Genomic DNA, 20,807 nt, shown 5'->3' with positions numbered 1-20,807 from the left:
GGTTCTGTCTTCACTCACAGCCCCCTCCTCTTTCATACAGAACCTTTCCCCTCTCACTACTAGTTTCTTGAAAAGACTACATGCACTTGGTCAGCTCGACAGTTCATAAACATGGTCAGACGTAAAAAGCCGCCCGTTATATTTGACAAGTCCACTACTACCGCGTTCGTCCAGCATCCACACGGCTTGTCCGAAAGCAAATCCCACATAAATAAACAAAAAAACAACGAACAGCTGATGAACTGGCTCGCTAGCCTAGCCTAGCCTGCAAAGCTCCAAGTGAAAGCGACACTCCTGGGATGAAAAGTGAGTATTTCTCGCTGAGGAATTAGCACGAAAATGGCGAAAAGTCATTTTCCCGAGCGACTTCCAATCCGATATTTCATTGCGTGTGAATATTCCCTCACTTGATAGTAATGTATCCTCCGTGGCTAACGGTATAGCGCTTGGCTCAAAGGATGGATGTGACTGTTGAGAGAAAACTGCTGTGGACGGAGAGAGAGAGGGGGAAGAGTGGGCGAGGAGAGCTGCACGATGAATCCACTTTCAATTAGTCAACCTTGGTACTACTGGTGCTTGGGATATGTAGTTGAAGGATGGACTCTTGTTGGAACAAGTTGCTGAGCCTGCACCTGAATATAATATATATACAGATCCATCTAAAAATATATTTAATATTGTGAAGAAAAAAAAATCATGCCGATGCGATGCCATAGCACCCCGAATCATCACTGACTGCGGAAACTTCACGATAATACATTTCTATTATAAATCCTTGTTTTGAGTAGTCTTGCATATTGTAATATTTTGATATGATTTTTTAATATTCATGAGCTGTATCCTGTATGCCATATATATATATATTTCTTTTTTTTTTCTTTTTCTTTTTTATGAAAACAAAAAAGGTTTTGAATATTTCACCGCATGCGCAATGTATCTAGAAATTATGAAAGTTTCACATTTTGAATTATATTACAGAAGAAACTTTTACACAATTTATTTTAGATAGATCTGTATATTACATGAACATTTTAGGTAAACAAAAGCATATTCTCTCTACTCTCCAACTAGCCTCGCACCACCAGACTTTCCACCTCTCCAACTTGCAAAGTGGACACAGATTAAGTAAACCTTGCCGAGTCATGAGGCCCATTGGGCAGGAGCCTATCTCCTGTTTCTGTAGTGTGAGAGGCAGCTTGATGTACAAGTACACCCTCTGGACATGACGCTAGTTGCAGGGACTTACCCCAATCCAACCTTTGATACAAGGTGCCAAGCAGGGAGGCATTCGGCCCAATTTTTAGAGTCTTTGGTATGACCACCCCGACCTCCCAATCTCAGGACGGACACTCTAACCACAAGGCCACTGAGCAGAATTATTATACAGATTATCTTGAGCTAATTAACTCTATTCGAGCAGTTAATGGATTAACATGGCTGGTTTGCCCTCAAACAGTGTTGTTAGTAGACCTACATCGTTTAGTAAAGTGAAGGGATGGGCGTGATTTTATTTTCATCACACAATCGTACAAGCCAAATACTTTTCCCAGCAGATAAATATTTCAGCTAACTAAAATAAATCAACAAATGTGTTGATTTACTTATATGTAATTGATCTTTTATAATGTAATAGAAATGTGTATATTCCCTTGAAATAGTTGGCTTCCGAGAGGGGAGTGTGTTGTCATTGTCATATATGGGACCCCAGCCAACCTAGGAATTGTATTAACTTTTTTTTTTTTCTTTCTTTTTTTTTTTTTACATCTACTGTCCAGATCAACTTGTGAGATGATTGGACTCTGAGATGTAGATTCTTTCTCTGTTTGATGCCACCTGGTGGACTTAATAACCACATAAGCTCAATTTTAAATTCTTTGTCAAATGTTATAGTCCGTTATGAGCTTGTAGATCTGCTTTTTCTACAATAAGGATGAAAGTGTTTAATACGCCTGTCAAAACTGCATACCCATTATTGTCAACTAGCACAACAGCCTATATGGACTCTGATGACCTTTGTTACACCACTACACACACCAGCATGTTTTCTCTCCTGAGTCAACCACCATGTTGTTTCATAGGAAAGTGAAATAATCTCAGGATCCCCTTATGGTTTAATTTTATTGTACTGCGACAAGACCAGAATAAGTTATTTCCGTGTTTCTTTGGTCAGTGTAAATACCACGAAGCTTCCATTCCATGTGTTGCCATAGAAAACCGTTCATTTCCTTCAGGCTTTTACGCACAAATTCTTTGCGTAAAATGAAGGCAGGTCATAATTCCTGAAATAAGTGCTCCTTTCAAGAGAGAAGTCAAGGACTTTTCCCAGTTTGTACCAGCGTTTGGAACCATCAAATTTCCAGTACAGATGAAGCACCCTGACGCACTATAAAGATCCTTGACTATTCATTGTCTATAATCCAAAGGTTTATCTTATCTTGTCGAAACTGACAGTCAGTCAATACTCGTTTTCTCCAAGGAGGTCCATGAGCATCTCCTGATTGGAGAAATCCTCCAGGGAGGAGTTCATTTCCTCCAGGAGCTCCTCTCCTATCAGGAACTCCCTGATGTTATGCACAGTTTTCCCCAGACGGTGATCAGTGATCCGGTCCTGGGCAAAGTTGTAGGTACGTATCTTCTCAGACCGGGCTTTGGTACCAATCTGGAGAAGGGACAAGTAAAAGAAGCAGTAATTGTGTTACTGTATTGTATTTTGGAATTCCTAAAACACTATAGTCTATTGAGAACGGTAAAATTAACTTGGTTAAATTGGTAGCATACCACAGAAATAGGACTAGGAATGGTCTGCTTTCAAGTGATAAAATCTTTGACGAAAGATATTTTAATTGGGTGCCTTTATTTTCCCCCAGATTACATGTGTCCAATGTAGTCCTGATCTCAGAAGAGTTCCTCTGACAATATTATTGCTTCAAGTCTCGTCTTTTTTTGGTCAGGTTACAGGTGCATTTGTTAATTTATCATGAACTAATCCTGTGCCCGGGGGTGTGCACAGTATATGAATGCACAGTATGGGATTGAATGTCCCTGAGGGGTCTCAGAAGTAATTTTGGAGAACCCAGACCAGTGTCCGTTGGGCAGAATAGTCACCATTGACGTCCAGTTGTGCAATGCTCGTATTGTATGTCCCTTTCATGCCCATACATTATATGGAGATTTCTTATCTCTGTCTGGCTCTCTTTTATGCCCATATATGGTGTTCCGTGTCAAGTCCAGTCTGTGATGTCATGATCTCCACATTTGGGCACTGTAGTGATGTCAGTCAGTAATGTCAGTCATCTACAAATTTGGTCACTTATTTCATCATGTCAGACAGACATTATTTGGGCATCGTTTCAGTATGCGGCTGTTACCATGGTGGCGACACGTTTAATATCAGTGATGTCAGCATGCAGACTGTTTCACCCGTTAATGCCCATATATGGTGTTCTGTGATGTCAGTCAGTGATGTCAGGCATTGTTTCAGCATGTGGCTGTTACCATGGTGGCTACACTGTTTAGTATCAGTGATGTCAGCATGCGGACAGATGGCGGACAGACATTCCGTAAATGAATCAGTTAGATAGGATCAATACATGCTGTATATAGTAAAATAAATCTTGAATTGAATTTCAGACTTATTTATAAATAAGGTTTATCTCTCCCATCTCCCATAAATCTGCACACCAGGTAGCTTTCGTTTGCAAAGATTTTATTGTAGACGTCTCATGAAGCCTAGTGTTCAAAAAGTCACTAAAAGCAGATTTGATTTATATTTTCTGCTTAGTGAGCTGTTTGATACAGTACCCCAACTAGTCGGTCTAGGATGTGCATGTATTTTGCACTTTGATCATATCTCTCTCTTCCTCTGTGATTATTTAATTTACCAGCTTCCAGCTGCCACTGCTTTGCATTATACCTGGATTTATCCCAGTGGTGCTCTGAAACATATCTCTGTTTTGTATGTTATCGCACCTGTACTTTGTGGTATGTTTGTATCTTATCCCACCTGTACTTTGCGTGCATTGTAGCGTTTGCTGGTCTCCTCCTCCAGTCTCATGGAAAAGAGTTTGGCTCTCAGCATCTTCATGGCTTTTTCCTTGTTCTTTATCTGTGATCGCTCTTGTTGACACTCTGACACCACACCTACACACACAAATTATTTGAGAAACTGCCATTACCAGTTTCCCATTTCTATCAATACATTTATGTATTGTCTCACAAGATGATACCAACACTGCCATGTTGGCAAAATTAGCACCATTTTGAATTACATTTTCCATGTTTGATACATTTGGCTATCGTTTTATTCAATCCTGTTAAACATTTTTGTACAGTACTGAACACTATTACCAGTAGGTAGATGCACTATTCTCACTGCGCTGTCTGTGGTGTTGACATGTTGGCCTCCAGCTCCACTGGCCCTTTTGGTCTCTATCCTCAGGTCTTTAGGGTTTATAGTGAAAGAGATCTAAGGAGGGAAAGTCAACGGATCAGCAAAAATGTACATCCACATTTCCTGCAGACACGCATAGCAATATCAACACTCACCAAGACCATGACTAAAAATAAAGGCTGCATCAAATCTGATGGTAAACCTTTTTCAGCTTAATAATGCCACCCTTTATTCAAAATCTACAAAACTGGTGCCAGCCATTTTGCTTAATTTTGCCTTTTTATGGGGGCCAAAATCATATTTTGTACTTAAATTACATATATAAATCTATGCTTCTATCGAAAGCCACACTACCCCTCTTACAAAGGAAAACATGTATATTTATATATATATATCCTATCATTAGATTTGGGCTTCAATAGAACATGTGTAAGATGTCTTGATCATCATCATATGTGTGTGCTGTGATGGGCCCTGTGTGCAATCTGGAGTGCAATACCATTTGAAAACCACCAGAGGGTGGTCTCCTACTATCTGATCAACTAACAGAAGAAGGAAGAAGACGTCCATCTTTTTTTTGGTTTGGGCCTGTTGTTTACATTTTGGCCAGGCCTTTTAGCTAGCATGCTACACACTTCGGAACCCTGGCGATCGCGATCAAGGATAGGTAGAGAAGAATGGATGGCACCGCTGGAATCCTGAGAATTTTCTGCGTTTTTTGAGTACTTATAGTTCGTCAGGGATGCACGGGAAAGTGTATAAACGAACGTTTTAGATAACATTTAAACGGCCGGAACCAATCTTCGGCTATACCGATTTTCCGCCGGACTGTGTTACACTGGTGCTACAGTCAAATCGGCCGTATCGCTCAGGTCACGGAGGCATATGGCCAACTTCTAGAGCGATTTTTTTGAAATTACAATTATGAAAAAATGATAAAACTTTTGATTAATTAAAAAGACGTAAAAGACGTTTATGGCACCGAGGTCCAAAGACGTATAAGACGTTTATGGCGTTCAGTGAGTTAAAGGAGTAGTTCACCCCCAAAATGACTTTTTTTCTATTGATTAGTCACGCCATGGAGACTAGAGTTCAATAATAATAATAATATTTTTAGTTTTTTGTCGCATTCCTAAGACAAAAATGTGATAACAATAAATGTACCCCCATTCGTTCCGGATGGGGACCCGTTTCTAAACGGGTCCCCATCCGGAATCAATGGGGGTAAATTTACTCAAATCAAATTTTTGTCTTAGGAATGTGACAAAAAATATATATAATATTGAACTCTACTCTCCATGACATGAGTAATCAATAGAAAAAAAGTCATTTTGGGGGTGAACTACTCCTTTAAGCAGGGCTTCCTGAGACTATCGTAACAAAGTTATTTGGCAAATTTGTCACAGAGGTTTTTCCTTTTCTTGCGACAGGTTGTGTTTATGGTGACGCCGAGCACCTCCTCGTCCTAACCTCTTCAGGTGACCTCTCCAAAACCATCACTGTGTGCTGGCAGAATCAAGCCTTGTTCAGAATGTGGAAACAATACTAAACAAAATAAAATCACATCCACCTTTAACTTCTGACCAATCCCACATTTTGTTCCTCTTGTGGAGTTGTTTGGCTATTTTGAAAATCTTGGACTACGGCCATAAGAGTGATGTAACAACTTTTCAATCTGTTGTCCCTATTGGATGTCATTGTAGGTGAACATTTTCAAAAAATTTAAAAAGAATTACACGTTTTCAAAAACAGCAGATCTACACTGTGAAAATATGTGGCACAAATAATAACTGTCCATGAATTCATGTCTTCACATGGTGAGTAATTGATAGGGATGGAAAAAAAACATTTTGGGGTGAATCGCTCTGTTCTCATTGAAAAGCATAGGCAGAATAAAAGTTTGGTGTGACCACACCCTTAGTCAAACTTTATCAGAGTAAATAAGTGTTTAGAAAATGCTGAAATTAATTAGAGGACGACTTCACACATTTTCAACCTATTTTCATACAATTGGTCCTAACTAATGCTCATTGTATTATGGTATTATCTTTGTCTACTCTCTCTGTGTATAGAGGAAAGCTGTGGACAGTTCAGAAACCTGCTATGGGGAATCCAAGCTAATAGGAACTGCAGGCTATTTATTCCTGCGTTTGTTCTCACATTAGTAGAACAATGGAAATCTGAACTGCCCACAGCCCTCCTCTGAGACACAGTAGTAGTAGAAACAATGGCACCATTTTATTATGAGCATTAGCGAGGACCAATTATACAAAGATAAGGTTGAAAATGGATGACGCTGTCCTAAGTCTCACCTCAGTTGGTTGTGGAAGTACAACAACAGTCATGGTACTAGTGTGCATGCGCCCCTGTTTTTCAGTTTTGGGGACCCTCTGGACACGATGGACCCCAGCTTCAAACTTCATCCTCTTGTAGCTCTGGAGGCCACTGATGCTGGCCGAAGCGTGCCGCAACCCACCTGGAAACACAAGATGGACACAAGAATCAAGATACGTGTTAAGGGCCTCACAGATGAGAGGCCGATGTTGGGTCAGATCAGATCTCGTGCCCGGGGTTTATCGGTGTTCATTTCAAACGACAGCGATCCTCTGTCTTGCGACCGGGCCCGGTATATCCCGCTGTGCCAAGTGAAATATCTCAGACCATTACAAATGAGACCGACGTCTCGCGATTCTAGCCACCCACGATCTCGGGGGGGTGGTGCCATGAGAGACGTGACTAGATGAAGATTCCGCCCCCTCAAGAGGGATAAAATCAAGAGTGTTTTTCTCTCTCTCTCTTCACGTCAGTTTAATTGCCATTTGTTTAATGTTTTGACAATGAGGGTGTTCCAGGTGATCCCCAGCTTAATGATGGAGACCAAATGGTAACCAAAAGGACTATTATTTATACTAAAGGGAATCTTTCTCCAAAATAATCAATTAGGCCTACCGCATGCCAGCAAAGTCAACGAGCCAACGACCCAATTAGCGCAGAAGTCCTGCAGCTGCGGTGTTCTGACTCGCTATGCTCCAAAATCCATTTTATTACCTAATTAAATATTAAAACAGCGAAATTAAACAAATATATTCGCTATAGTCTATAACAAAGAGTCTCTCTCTCTCTCTCTCTCTCTGTCTGTGCCATATTTGTAGCTAATAATGCAGTATTGATACTTTTACTTAAGTAAAGAATGGGAGTATACTTTTTCCATCACTGCGCAAATTAGACTACAGAGGCGCACATGGGTATGGTATAACGTACCTTGATTACAGGAGAAAATAATAAAATGTACTTCTTAAAATGAATTCATCATGCTTGTGCTTGTTGCTAAAAAGTAGGTATTGGCAACATGACTAGTGTATCGCATGCATGCCTCACACGTGCAAGACAACAGCCATGTTACCATACCTTAGCATTTGCAGAACTGACGCTGCTGGCAGCCGGAGGAGGAGGAGGACATTATGAGCGAGTGTGCAGGCCTATTCGTGGACTCTTTTTATTCTGACTTTGGTTGGTGTTATTACTGTTATGTTGATATGATTGATCTGAACCAAGCTGGACCCAGTGGATTATGTAGTCTACAAGGAAGCACGTTGGCTGTCTCACCCTGTCTGTCTGTCACAGCAATGGATTAATTGGTAGAAGTTGGTGTTACATTCTTCTTTCGTGTATCATCGTCCTTTGCACACAAGTGATAACTGCGCCATCATGACAAAACATTATAAAAACAAAGGTAGGTTGGTAGTCTTCTAGGTAGGCTACTGTGCGCACACTGGCCGCTGCTCACTTTATAGATATTATAATTATATATTCAGTTATGTTTTTGGCAAGCGAGACGCGAGATGTGATGCGCATCCAGCAAGACACGGCTGAGAGTGTCGCATCTCCAATATCATTGATTGACCAGTGTCCACTCCTAAAAAACATCAACCAGCATTTTAACGGCAACCAGCCAGACATTAAACAGACATGAGCTTAATCAGCTAATAGCAATTATGAATGTCCAAACCTCGCCGTTGTGGGCGTGCAGTCGCAGAAAAAAAAAAAGTTTAACCTCTCGCTTTTTTTTTTTTTACTGTCCCACCAACATCCAAGCATATAGAATAGGGACAGGCCTAGGTTCCTCAATATCATTTAGCTGGGGACCCCCTGGAACTCCCCAAGGACTGGCGGTCCTCTTTGAGGACCAATGAACAAACTGACAGAACGAGAGGCGCAATTATGTGCCTGCAGCCCGCGCGTAAAAGTAAAAAAAAAAAGGAATGCAATGGAATGTCTCTGACTTTGAGTATTACATTATATGAATAAGATATTATATATAGGGTGTCTGTCTGTCAAGTTGCACAAGGTCAATTTAGAGCCCTTATAGGCTAATACACGGATAGAACAGCACTGCCCTAGCCAAATCTGCGCAGCAAAAAAAAAGACACTGCCTTGTTGCCAAATGACTGCGCAGAAGAAGAAAAAAGAAGAAAGAACGCTATAGGCTATAACGTTTTTGAACAAGTGATTACAACAAGGGAGAGAGTAGGCTAAAGTAAAAAGTAAGTAGGCTAATAATAATAATAAAAGTGTAGGCTGTGACAGAATAGCCTACACTCTGCGCAGCCTAAAAAAGGGAGGAGCTGGCTTCATATAATCTGATGCAATCCCGTGAGCTCATTCAGACGACAATAATTGTAAAGGATTCCTACCCGATGACCCGAAAATATCAAGCTTTTTTGATATTATCGTGAGTGCTCCCGACGAGTCCCGAGGTCATAAAAAAGCTAATTAACATAATCCGATCGTGTCGGGGTACTGTTCAAGCCCAAGACCGATTCCGGGGCCGACCAAACGATTTTCCCGGGGGGTCCTCCCGAAATCTGGTCGGGGATCCTCGGCCCCGGGATCGGCTCAATGTGAACGGGCCCTTAAGGTAGCTTGCCACGCGTGTATCAAAACACCGGTTGGGTTCAGTAGACCTGCCCGTGGAAGCAGCTTGTGATTGGTTGAACCGGAGGAAGGGAGCGCTTTGATGTGTTCACTTGGACCACGCGGAGGTGCCGAAAGTCGGTGGGGCGAACATACTATTCAGGCCCCCTGGTTTCAAACTTCTAACGGGGTCGGCTGGGTTGGCTCATGCGACCTTCGCAACGCTCGACACGGCGACTCGCTCGCTCGATGGTGTCTCACATGGCTCAAGGTCGCCTGAGACAACGTGCCTCTGTAATCTCTGCCCGCGGAACCAGAACGGTGTTTTGATTCACACGCTCGCCACCAAACAGACTACAACAGATTACTACAGAGTAGACTGGCAGTGGAATTAAGTCAGGAGATCAGACAGTTGGAAGGTGTGAATGGACCTGAGAGCCGACTAAAACAGACGGCTACTATGGTGCTAAAAATAGCCTATGGCTCTAAGTCTTTTTCAACAACAAGCCCACTGCTATTCAACTCTTCTCTACAACTTGCGACCCAACGCGATAGTTTACCCACCACCATTTCAAGAGCAGATTTTCTGCAACAAATGCTTTCCAACACTTACCAGCGTTGGTGTGTTGGAGAGTTACCTTTACTCTCTTTCATGTTTAATAACATTGAAACATCGCACTCCAGTCCAGACTCAAGGATTAACAAAGTTAGAGCCTAGAATAAAATTTAAATGCCAACGTTTCGGACAAACGTGGCTGCCTTCAGGGTACATGATGGTAGTTAAAAACACAAATATTACAGTCATTCAGTGACTGACTGACAGTTAAACGGTAATTATGTTTATGTTGTTACAGGGCAAATCACTTACCTATCTCACTGGTCATGTACTCAAGGACATCAAAAGCCCAGCCCTGGTGCTGAGCAAAGCCCTGGTACATATCAAAAACCTGCAGGTCAGAAACAACAAACAAAGAAATAGTCACACAGAGAACAAATAAGAGCATTATTAAACGTTAGCTTGAGATTCTGCTATTTTAAGCAAGCCACAACTTGGGCATTAGGCATTACATTACACAGTCCTATATGCCAGACCAGAAATAATACATGGCTCTATGATGATGAAGTGGAAAAATGTTCTGCTTTTAGTGTACATTTTCCTTTGTTGCATGCTATATTTCAATGGCATTTTATTAGGAATGAATGATTGACATGTCATATACACATATTTGGTTATTAGTACAAAGACTCTAACCTCAGCTGTGAACAACATTGCCTCCTGACCACCAACCCCAGCTGTGACTTCAAGGACAAGGTCGCTCTGGTCCAATTCCTCCTCAGGGATCAACAGACTCAGGATCTAATTGATGAAACAGGTTGCTTGAGTCATTAACGGGTTCAAGTGAGAACATAATAGCCTATGTTTTGTAATGCTAGTTAAAGTGACACTTTATTGCTGTTACTTTTAATGAATAACTACAAAGAAATGCTGACACTATAATCATAGCTCCCCTTGTTTATATTTCGGTATCTTCTATGGTAATAACTTAAAATATTATTATTTGTACCCTCTGTCTGATGTCATGAAGGTCATTGAGACAGGCTTCTTTCTCCAGCTCTGCCAGCTCACGCAGGTCTGGATCTTCATCTATGAGGAGACGAGACATTTTTGACATTTCATTTCCCCTCCAGTGGCTCCAGAGGAGCCTTGTCATGTGCATATATGATATTTGCAAGCAGACGAACCAATATACAGTATGTTCTACTTCACTAGGTTGTGCCAGGCAATGTTTCCCAGATTTTTACAGTAATTATTTTAGTTGTCTGTTGGTGTGCTGTGCTTGTTTGTAACCTCAAGTTGACCCTTAGCCAGCCAGTTAAACATCAGTTAAATGCAATATATATAGTAATAAGACGCAGCTAGACGCCTCAGGGCGACATGCGGCGAGGTCAGGCCAATTCTTGGCCATCTGGCCAGTGATGTATATCGGACCAGTTACCCATATATGGAGACCCCTGGTACCCATATATGGAGATCCATGTACTGTATATGGAGATATGCTGCTGTGAGAGCCCAAACATGCTTACTCAGTTAGTCGTTATGTGAAAGTCCTATGATGTCTATGACATCATACCCTTTTATGCCCATACATGGAGATCCCTGTCTGTAGAACCAGCCGTTAGTGTGATATGTGGCCGATGTGGCCTCCATATATGGGCATATGAAGTCCTGTTAGATATAGGCTTAATATTGATGACATCAGGGAACTCCATAAAAGGGATTATGTTAGTGTGACATCACAGTGAAGCCAGAGCATGATGTCAGAGCGACAAACCCATAGAACTACGGTGTCAGGCGTGACAGACAGACAGAGATACACACACATATGGACAAGCTGTGACCGTTCACATACTAATATGCGAACTACGGTCGCAATAACTCTGATTGGGCCTCATCACTGAGTCCTCAGGCTGGTAACCGGTCACTTCGCCAAAAATCCAACTCGTCAAATTTGTCAATGCTCCTGGATTCGCCAAGATGATTGGCAATTACATCTATATGTTAAAGCTATACTGTGTAAGATTCTCAACTAGTGGTCAGTAGCCATATAGCAAACCGCGGTCGCGTTCGCGTCTTTCGCCCGTTTTTCGTACCTTCACACCCCCGCGTCTGCCTCCACAACGCCGAGAGCTATCTTTAGAGGGGTCCCTGGTTCCTGGGCGTTCAGGCATTCCGGAGAAACGGACGACTTCACCCTGCCTGGTAGGCGAGATTACTTTTTGAGTAAAGAGACACACGGCGACTACAAATATGGCGACCCCACTTCAAGACCAGGGCAGATAAGCTGTGATTGGCCGGTAGTGTACCATGTGTGCATGATCGGCGATGTGATTGGGCAACGTATACACAACGTATACAGATGATGCAGATTACGTCATCATGGCGCGAAATTCTCCCCCCCTCACGGCTCATAGAAAACATATAAAGAGAAGGCTTCAGAAGCTGAAAATAACGGAGTGGGTGTTCTAAAACTTTAGCGATTTAACAGTTAGGACAATTTTAAGATTTGTTTTATAAAAAAAGTTACATAGTAAAACTTTAAATATTTTCTGGGGGAGGACCCCCAGATGAGAAGTCATTATTAAGGATGTCTTACTTTGCTTCAGTCATCAAATTTGTACACCTACATTTGGAAAGCAAGCCTGATAAAAGTATCAAACATGCACAAAATTCAACAGAACACAGGAAAATATATATCTGTTAAGAAAATAAATCTCCTGGATTCTCCTGGACTGACAGTCCAATGTTGACAACCCTGCTCATTTGCGAAGTGTCCTAGCAAGTTGATTTGGCGAGTTGGATTTTTGGCGAAGTGACTGGTATTCCTCAGGCCTGTTTTAATCAGAACAGCTTGCTACTAACCTTTCAGTAGTGACTCTGTCTCTGCCATCTCTTTTTGTTTGGTTTCCAGGGCTTTGATGGACTGGATGAGCGGTGCCAGCCGCGATACTTTAGACCTCTTTGCCCTCAGTTCCTCTTCACCACCCTGGTCTGTCACGTTGCTGTTGACGAGTTTCAAGCATTCACCATAGTCAGTCTCAAGCTTCTTCAAGTGGTCCTGCAGAGATCTTCGAGCAAAGATCTCATCAACAGTCAGTAATTTTGTTGTCATCAATGGCATAGCAGTATGCAGAGTTCTGGTGAGGTTGTAAGTGGAGGACAGTTTATGAAGTCCAAACCTCTGGCACATGACAGTTGGTGATTTTGGAAGGCAAGGCACCAACAGACCCAAAACGATGTTCTTCCCTCTGGGAAACATGAGAAAGGCTCGTCTGTGGAACATTGTGTCTGAAAGACCGTTTCTAACAGACTTTAACTCGAGTTATTCTGTCGCGCACGGGTTTGATAACAATCTGGCAGCCTTATTGGCACAACATTGTCGAGCATGACAACATGAGACATAGCAGAGGAAGAACGCTACGTTTTCCTGAAAATTTTCATTCAAAATTATTCAAACTACTTTCTATCTATGAAACGTTTGCGATATCAATGTTGACATTTCCCACCGTTGCAGGCGTCCAAGGGCGCAGACATATTGAATGTAGTTTGCACATGCGCAGTCATTCGTTGCAGTGTGATCACGGGCAGTGTTTTCCAACCCGTGGTCCGGGGACCACCAGCGGTCCTTGAGGGGTTTACAGATGGTCCCCAGCTAAATGTTGGAGAGTTGGTAACCAAATGGACCCTTATAGTTATAGATATTTAAGTAACCAAATGGACACGTCCATTTCATTTCATTGTATTACGCTCAACGTGTCTCAAGAGTTAAATTATTGTTAAACTAACTGCATTAGGCGATTTAGGCCTACTTTATTTAAAAACTTCATTTACAAGAAATCTACACAATTAGAGAAAAAAATGATGAACGTTTCGCCTGTTCTCCTACAAGCATGGAATGAAGCATGGAATGGAATGTATTGTTGTGGACAAAATCTTATCTAACCATAATATTCAAATTCTGTGTCTTTTTTCTTTCTTTTTTTTTTTTTTAACAATATTTTTATTGTTTTTTCATTAACAATCTAATGGTGGTCCGTGGCTCAAATGCTCAATAAATAATGGGCCTTAATGCGATATGAAGGGTTACTTATTTGCTCGCTAGAAAGATCTCTGCCGCCCTCCAAAGGATAATCTTTTCAAGAGAGTCGACCTCTAGGGGCTCTGCATGGCTTTGGGGTCCTTTATCACAGGGGTGCTTATAGGCTACACTTTTTAATGTCAACTCAGGGGTTGGACCCTCAAATTAATATGTATTTGGGCCATGGGCCCCATCTGAACATATTTGTGCAAGGGGTCCCCAACTCCCCATACAAGATTTGTGTTGTTTCAAGAATATTCAAACTTGAAAAAAATAAAATAGCTGGTCTACAAGCTCACATGGCATTCGCATCGGGACAGCTGTGAGCTTGTAGATAGTCCTATTATTTTCAAATAGCTGATGTACTAGCTGTACAGTTGTAAAACTGGTCCCCACTTTGAGAATCACTCCTTTAACCACCATACCGTGCCTCTGCTCTGTCACTATGTATCTTATGATTCTTATCTCTTTGACTTTGAAATGCCTTTGCCAGGCATTAACAACTCTTTAAGCCGCCCATTGTGGCTGTTGGATCATTTAATTAATTAGCATTATTTATGCAGGACCATTTATGCTGGTTGGTATGCAAATGAATGATGTAGGCTATGAGGTCTCTTAAGTTGACCTACCACAATGATTTCAATAGGAAATAGACAACAGACAGTATCCTTTTTCGTGTTGTTTTTAGAATGCACCTTTATCAGTGTGTGATGTCATATGTCTTTTGATTTTATGTCACTTTTATTTCATTTTTGTCCATACAGCAGAACAATCAGCCCATTGCCTGCAAATGTTTCCACAGCGGCATATAGGCCTATATGTGATACTAAAATCCTTGACCATTTAATAGTTAATTGATATAATTAAATATAGGACTATTTTGTACTTTTTCCTTCGCTTTCTTTCTTTTTTCTAAAGTAAGAAGAAACATCCCCCATCCCTGTGTCGTGTGGTTTCACTGAAACAACAGCCCACCAACACATTCCACCCAGGGGTGTGAAACTATACTATATGCATAGAGAGTTCCAGTCTGCCATAGTAGTTTCACAACGGGGGCCCCAGAAGACTACCTGCAGGGTCCTATTGGCCCCTGACTCCCTGTCCGGGCATGCCCCCCTCCCCCCCCCCCCCCCCCCCCAGACCTAGGTCTCACACTCACACAAACATTAGAGTTCGACTATAGTAAGTTGCTATAGTTTAGGATATTCTTGAATCTTTATGTTGTCCTTTCTTATTTCAACAAAACATGACCATGATAGAATGTGAATAAAGTCAACCCTACCTATGTAGGCCTATTGTTCTAGTTTTCAATTCAGTTCAATTATATTAGAAATGTACATACCTGTATAAGAGTAACGGTCCATCTCTCTAAGTGATTTTAAAGTCCCAGATTTTTGTTGTTTTCTTTGCTATTTTGTGAAAGTATGAGCATGAGGACTAATTCTATAGCCTACACAGATAGGGGCCTATTTCGTTTTTTTAAGGAGATATGCTACTACACAACAGAATGCCTGCCATAATTGCAGTCACTGTAACCACAATCTGGCTTACTATCGTCAACGAAAAGTTCCTCTTCCTTTGAAGACTACTGTAACCATAACTCTTAAAGTGGGGTCCAGGGAGTCCAGGGACCCTAAAGGTTCACCCAAGGAAACTGGGTTCACCTGGGGGTCGATTGAGAACCACTTGCTTATCAGGTAGTGTATTTCTAATCAGGTAGTGCTGCAAGATTTGTGAACTGTTGCGATAAAAGAAGGCTAGAGACTGGAACACAACCACCCTAAGGACCTACTGCACAAGTGCACATACAGTATGAACAGAGCTGCTACTTTTAAAAGCATTTTTTTCTGTATTAAGGGGGCTATTTGTTGCAAAAGCTATACCCTGTATAGTGTATATAGTCTATAATATGATGAGACAATGCGACATAGCTATGTTTACACAATGTTAATGTACCCCCTCCAACTGTATGTTCCCCATTTTCAACTGTTTTTATTTTATTTTGACACTTGCTTTGGAAATAGTAGCCGTTTTATCATGCAAATAAAGCTTCTTTGAATTTAAATGGATTTGAATTGCATTTCATCTGGGATGGGTGGTGAAAATCAGCAGGATCCTCCTATAGGCCTAATATATGACTAAAATAAGTAGGCTAATATATAGAACTCTAACTCTAACTCTACTAATACATTATAATATTATAAGGCCTCACTAGTCCTCCTGGAATGGGTCGGGGTCCTGTCTGGCCAGTCAGTGGTAGAATTGTGCAGATACCAAGGGTCTTCAACAGGGGGTAAGGCCAGGGACCCCTAGGGGTCCTCAGAGTTACTACAGGGGGTCCTCCAAATCTTTGTGTGATAGAAACTTTTTTCCCCTTTTTTATTTTAACCACTTGAACCCTAGCGTCCATATTCTGAGATAGCAGATCTACAAGCTCACAACTGCGAGGCATTGTGAGCTTGTAGATCGGCTATTTTCGGCAAAGAGCTTTGGTGTAGAGGGGGAAAGTAGTACAGAGTGAAAGGTCAAGTTTATTAAGTGTTGACTACTCAAGTGATTAAATATCTGAAAACACAAATTGACATGAATCCAAAATACACTGATGATTGTGCCGTCAACTTTATGAAACTATGGAATCTATGAAAAGGTTGTGGGGTCAGGGTGACTGGTCCCTGCTTCATCTCTCTCAACTAAGGGGTCCTTGGCCGAAAACATGAAGACCCCTGATAGGCCTCACTCTATCTTTGACTCTAGTCCTCCTGCATGGGTCCTGTCTGTCAGTCACGTAGGCTACTAGACGTCATAAAGCCGGTGGGTTGTCTCAGGGTTGACTGGCGCTTGCCATTGGATACGGATTTAAAGCTAACGCCGAGCAGCTGGGCGAGCTGCGCTCACATTGGCTGCACGAATTTCAGCACCGATTTTAAACCAGGAATCTGGCGCTGGCGCCGCATTTTAGTAAAAGAAAGTAAATAGTGGAACTAGTGATCGATCGTGCTGGACCAGACACCAGAGCCTATTATATGGAAAACTTGGCGGCAATCTTTTTGACGACAATCTAAAACACGCGGTAAGAGGTTTTTATAACGCACTGCATACTGTACATACAGCATGATGCTGCTTAGTTTATATTGGTACGTTTACAGCTTAAGCTAAGTTACTAGCAAGCTAATGCGGCTAACCTTATTAGTAAGACCCGGGTACCTACTTATCGCAGACTACTTTCAAAAGTGCTAAAAGTGATTTTTAAAACGGGTTCAGGACTATAACTGCACGGATAGATAAAACCCAAAAGAACACCATGTCGCCAATGTTTTATTTAAAATAACTTGAGTTGCGCGCGTAAACCGAGTGCTCCCCGATAATGTGTCACTACAGAAATTCAGTAGTTTAGGCAATATCACACTGGGAACATTACAAGCTGTAGACAGTTCTATAGTTATTGTATTTAATAGGTAAACTAATGTGTGTGTGGTGTAGTCGTGTAGTCTACTTTTAAATTCAATCTAGTATGTTTGCGTGTCCTAGTCTTTGTGACAAATGCATACCGCGGCGCGCAAAAACTTTGGTGGCAAATGTTGCACAATTCTAGTGTAGAAAAGAACTACTAGTCTAGAGGCAAAAGCCTTTATATTCCAGGATACATGGATGGTTTCTTTCATTGTGAAGAACTGGGTGTCTCACGTATTGAGATACTGTATGTGTCTCTAAAAATGTGTTTAAGAGTGCTGTGACTAGTTTAGCATAGCCTACACGAACGGTGTCCTCCAGCTTGATGTAATGGTCTACTAGTAGCCTAGTCTCTATATCTGAGCCTAATATACAATTTTTGTTTCTTTTTTTCCTATAGGGGTGGACTTCATGATTTGTGCGTCTCCAAGTGAACTGATAACCATGAAATGCCCATCTTTTTACGAGGAGGAGGTCAGGGCTCCATGCAGCAACATGGAGAAGAACTTGTCTGCTGCAGCTACACCAGCTAAGCTAACACTTAAGGCCAAAACCTCCCCATTGAAAGAGCACATCCCAGCCAAACCTCAGTTCACACCCGTGGATGTGACTACTGAATTGTGTTCTCTCAACAACAGCGGGCCAGTCAACAACAAGGAAAACAAGAACAGTCACAATGGAGAGCATTTCCTCCTGGATGAGGTGTTGCAGGACAGCGGCTACCTGTCCCTGTACAACAGCAGAAATGATGAGCATGGAAGTGAGGAAGAGCACTCCACCCCAACTAAACTTTGTCAAGAAAAGTCAAGCGCACCGACGTGGTCTCCATCTAAACGTTCTCCATATAAACTTTCTCCACCTAAACGGTCCCCATATAAACTTTCTCCATCTAAAAGGTCCCCATATAAACTTTCTACATCTAAATGTAAAGTAGCCCCATCTGGGACGGTGTTCAATTCTACACCTAGAATGTGCCTCTGGAAGAAGCAGTCGCAAAGCTCTGTGGCGTCCACCACTGCTCTGTCCCAGAGTGACCAAAACCTGCTGCCCATAGTGAAGTTCCAGCAGGCTGTGTGTGAAGAGCTTGAAAAGGGATTCCTGAAAAACAAGAGGTACAGTCATCAGCACAGCAGCAACAACAATGTATCTTGCATGTCATCATCGGTTTTTAAATAAGACTTGACTTTAACGCTCTGCTGATCTCTGATGTTGCAGGTATGACTGGAGTGTGGTGGATAAGGTTGCAGAGGACCACCTATTGGACAGAGTGATTGGAGGGCATATGGGGAGGGAATATGTGGATGTATTCTCCTCTCTGCTCTCCAGGAACATGAGGGTGATGCTGACCAACGTACTGGCTTTGCTGGGAGACATGGACCTCATCAGGTAACAGGACAACTGGAAATCTATGAGTAGTTGCTTTGAGTGGAAGATTTGTTTAGCTGACTGAATTTTCTATATCAGCCAATGTTCTATGTGCAGAACAAGAATAAGTAATAGATGTATTAATTATTAGAATTATAATCTTGACTCATTTCATCGTTTAAGCTGTATTGAGGTCAGAAATTGCACATGTTGCACCTGGACTATATGAGCTCTGCATAATCTCTCCCACATTCTTGACTTTAAACTGTTCTACAACTTATCCACTCCAAACAGTTTATTCAATAATTCAGGTAGCATAGGCACCTGGGTGAGCAGTTTGTGCCCTACATTTTTTATTTTTTTTTGCAACAAGAGAGGTCAAAAGAAAAGAGCGGGAGATCAGGATTTAAAGTATTGCTGTTAGAGTAGGCCTACTACAACACAATGTTTAGCTTCAACTCAATTATTTTACTAGTGAATGAGACGTTTTAGCTAATGGTGCCTATTTGTTTACCTGGTCCATCTTCATCTTGTACAGCAATTTAATTTGTTGTTTATGTGTTTTCCCAGCTGTAGAAAGGTGAGCAGGTCCTGGAGGAAAATAATTAATGAAGATGCAGCTGCTCACAACAGGTGTCAACAGGCTCGAGCGACACTGAAGGTAAAGACACAAATTCACTCCCATCTTTTCTGAATAGATGGTCATGAGGCCCTCATGCTTATGTTAAGTACACCTGGAGTTAAGACCATAGAGCTTCCAGTCTTGCACACTTGTCATGTAACAGTGTTTTTGAACATCTAGTTGACTCAGAGTGTCAGATGACCTCTATTCTTTATTTCCACTTGCAAGTAGGACAGCTGGCTTTATCTTGTTTACACACAGTGGTCTTATAAAACCCTATGTCCAATATCATCTGAATAAACTATAGTAATATCGTAACTGTTTTGGTTCCTCCTCCACTTATGTAAAACTGGCTTTTTCGGGTTTGGTACTTATTATATATTTAACCAAGGGCAGAACAAGTACTGATTGAATCTCAACATGCAATTTTAAAATAACATCCCTTCATAGTTTCTTTTGAACTGTCGCCACATGTTAATTCCTGATATTCATTCTGTGTCTATGTAGGAGTCAAGAAACTCTTCAGGACAGGAGAATTGGTGCATTCTGACCAGAAATGATACCCTCTCAAGGGTGGTGTTATCCAGCATGCAGTCTCTTGCATCCTCCACTCCTTCATCCACATCAGCCACCCCGAACTACAGGGCTGGCAGACGAACCCCTTTGTCCAACAATTCTCGCTTCAATGAATACATACAGGTGAGTTTTGTTTATATTGTGTCAGCATTCTATTTGTAAAGCCCCATTTGTATGGTACCTGGGCTGGCCACAACTGATGAGGGCAATCATGCCATGTTTTCGAAACTGGGCATGTCATCTCATAAGGTGAACATTTGGCAAAAATGGACGATCTACAAGCACGCCCATGGCAAAGAGCGTTTTGTGAGAGTTCATATAGTATAAATTGGGCATTAATTGGGGTGAGCAGAAACAAACTTTGTTTGTCACGGTTACACACTCTATTCAGAAGATTGACTTCCATTATTCTAAATGGAGGTGTCACCTAACCCTAACCTCAGTTGGGGTATTTCTGAATAGGGGTGTTTCTGAATAGAGGGCTGCCCCCGTTTGTCACAGTGGAAAACAAATCTCCCTGTTCACGCAAAGAAATGCCTTTCATTCATGGAGTAGTTCACTCCCTAAAACATTTGTTCATTTTCCCCAACAGGCGGCCGGTGGTCTCAAGCAGCACGAGTCTCTGCGTTCTTGTAAGCTCTGTGGCTCGCCTGCCAAGCACCTGGTGGAGGCTCAGAGGGCGACATGCACGCGTGCCAGCTGCAGCTTTGAGTTTTGCACCTGCTGCCAGGAAACCTTCCACGGCTCGACCCCCTGCCGAATGGTGACGCCCCGCATTGCTCGACACACTTCCAAGATGTCCACTATTCTCCCAGGCAGTGCTCGCAGCAAGAAAAATGTAAAGCGCCTGTGA

General features: G+C 41.9%; 2 protein-coding genes across 2 annotated transcripts; one reads left to right on the top strand and one right to left on the bottom strand.

The window, feature by feature from the left end:
* Positions 1-2,455: 2,455 nt before the first annotated feature.
* mtrf1l (mitochondrial translational release factor 1-like) lies at positions 2,456-13,053 on the bottom strand (the record flags this gene model as incomplete). The annotated part of the gene is made up of 8 exons (XM_080740587.1): positions 2,456-2,659; positions 4,004-4,140; positions 4,348-4,465; positions 6,703-6,866; positions 10,173-10,251; positions 10,557-10,661; positions 10,870-10,949; positions 12,726-13,053. 8 exons carry the CDS (start codon positions 13,051-13,053, stop codon positions 2,456-2,458), a joined length of 1,215 nt encoding a protein of 404 aa, XP_080596713.1.
* A 4,782-nt stretch (positions 13,054-17,835) lies between these two features.
* Positions 17,836-20,807, top strand: LOC308297170 (F-box only protein 5-like; the record flags this gene model as incomplete). The annotated part of the gene is made up of 6 exons (XM_080740586.1): positions 17,836-18,194; positions 18,360-18,503; positions 18,607-18,777; positions 19,327-19,417; positions 19,886-20,077; positions 20,547-20,807. The coding sequence occupies 6 exons, from the start codon at positions 17,836-17,838 to the stop codon at positions 20,805-20,807; spliced, it is 1,218 nt and encodes a 405-aa protein (XP_080596712.1).

The sequence above is a fragment of the Nannobrachium achirus genome (assembly GCF_963921795.1).
Source record: "Nannobrachium achirus genome assembly, chromosome: 13".
Taxonomy (NCBI): domain Eukaryota; kingdom Metazoa; phylum Chordata; class Actinopteri; order Myctophiformes; family Myctophidae; genus Nannobrachium; species Nannobrachium achirus.
Note: the sequence above shows the minus strand (reverse complement) of the source record. Positions and strands in the feature narration are given on the sequence as shown.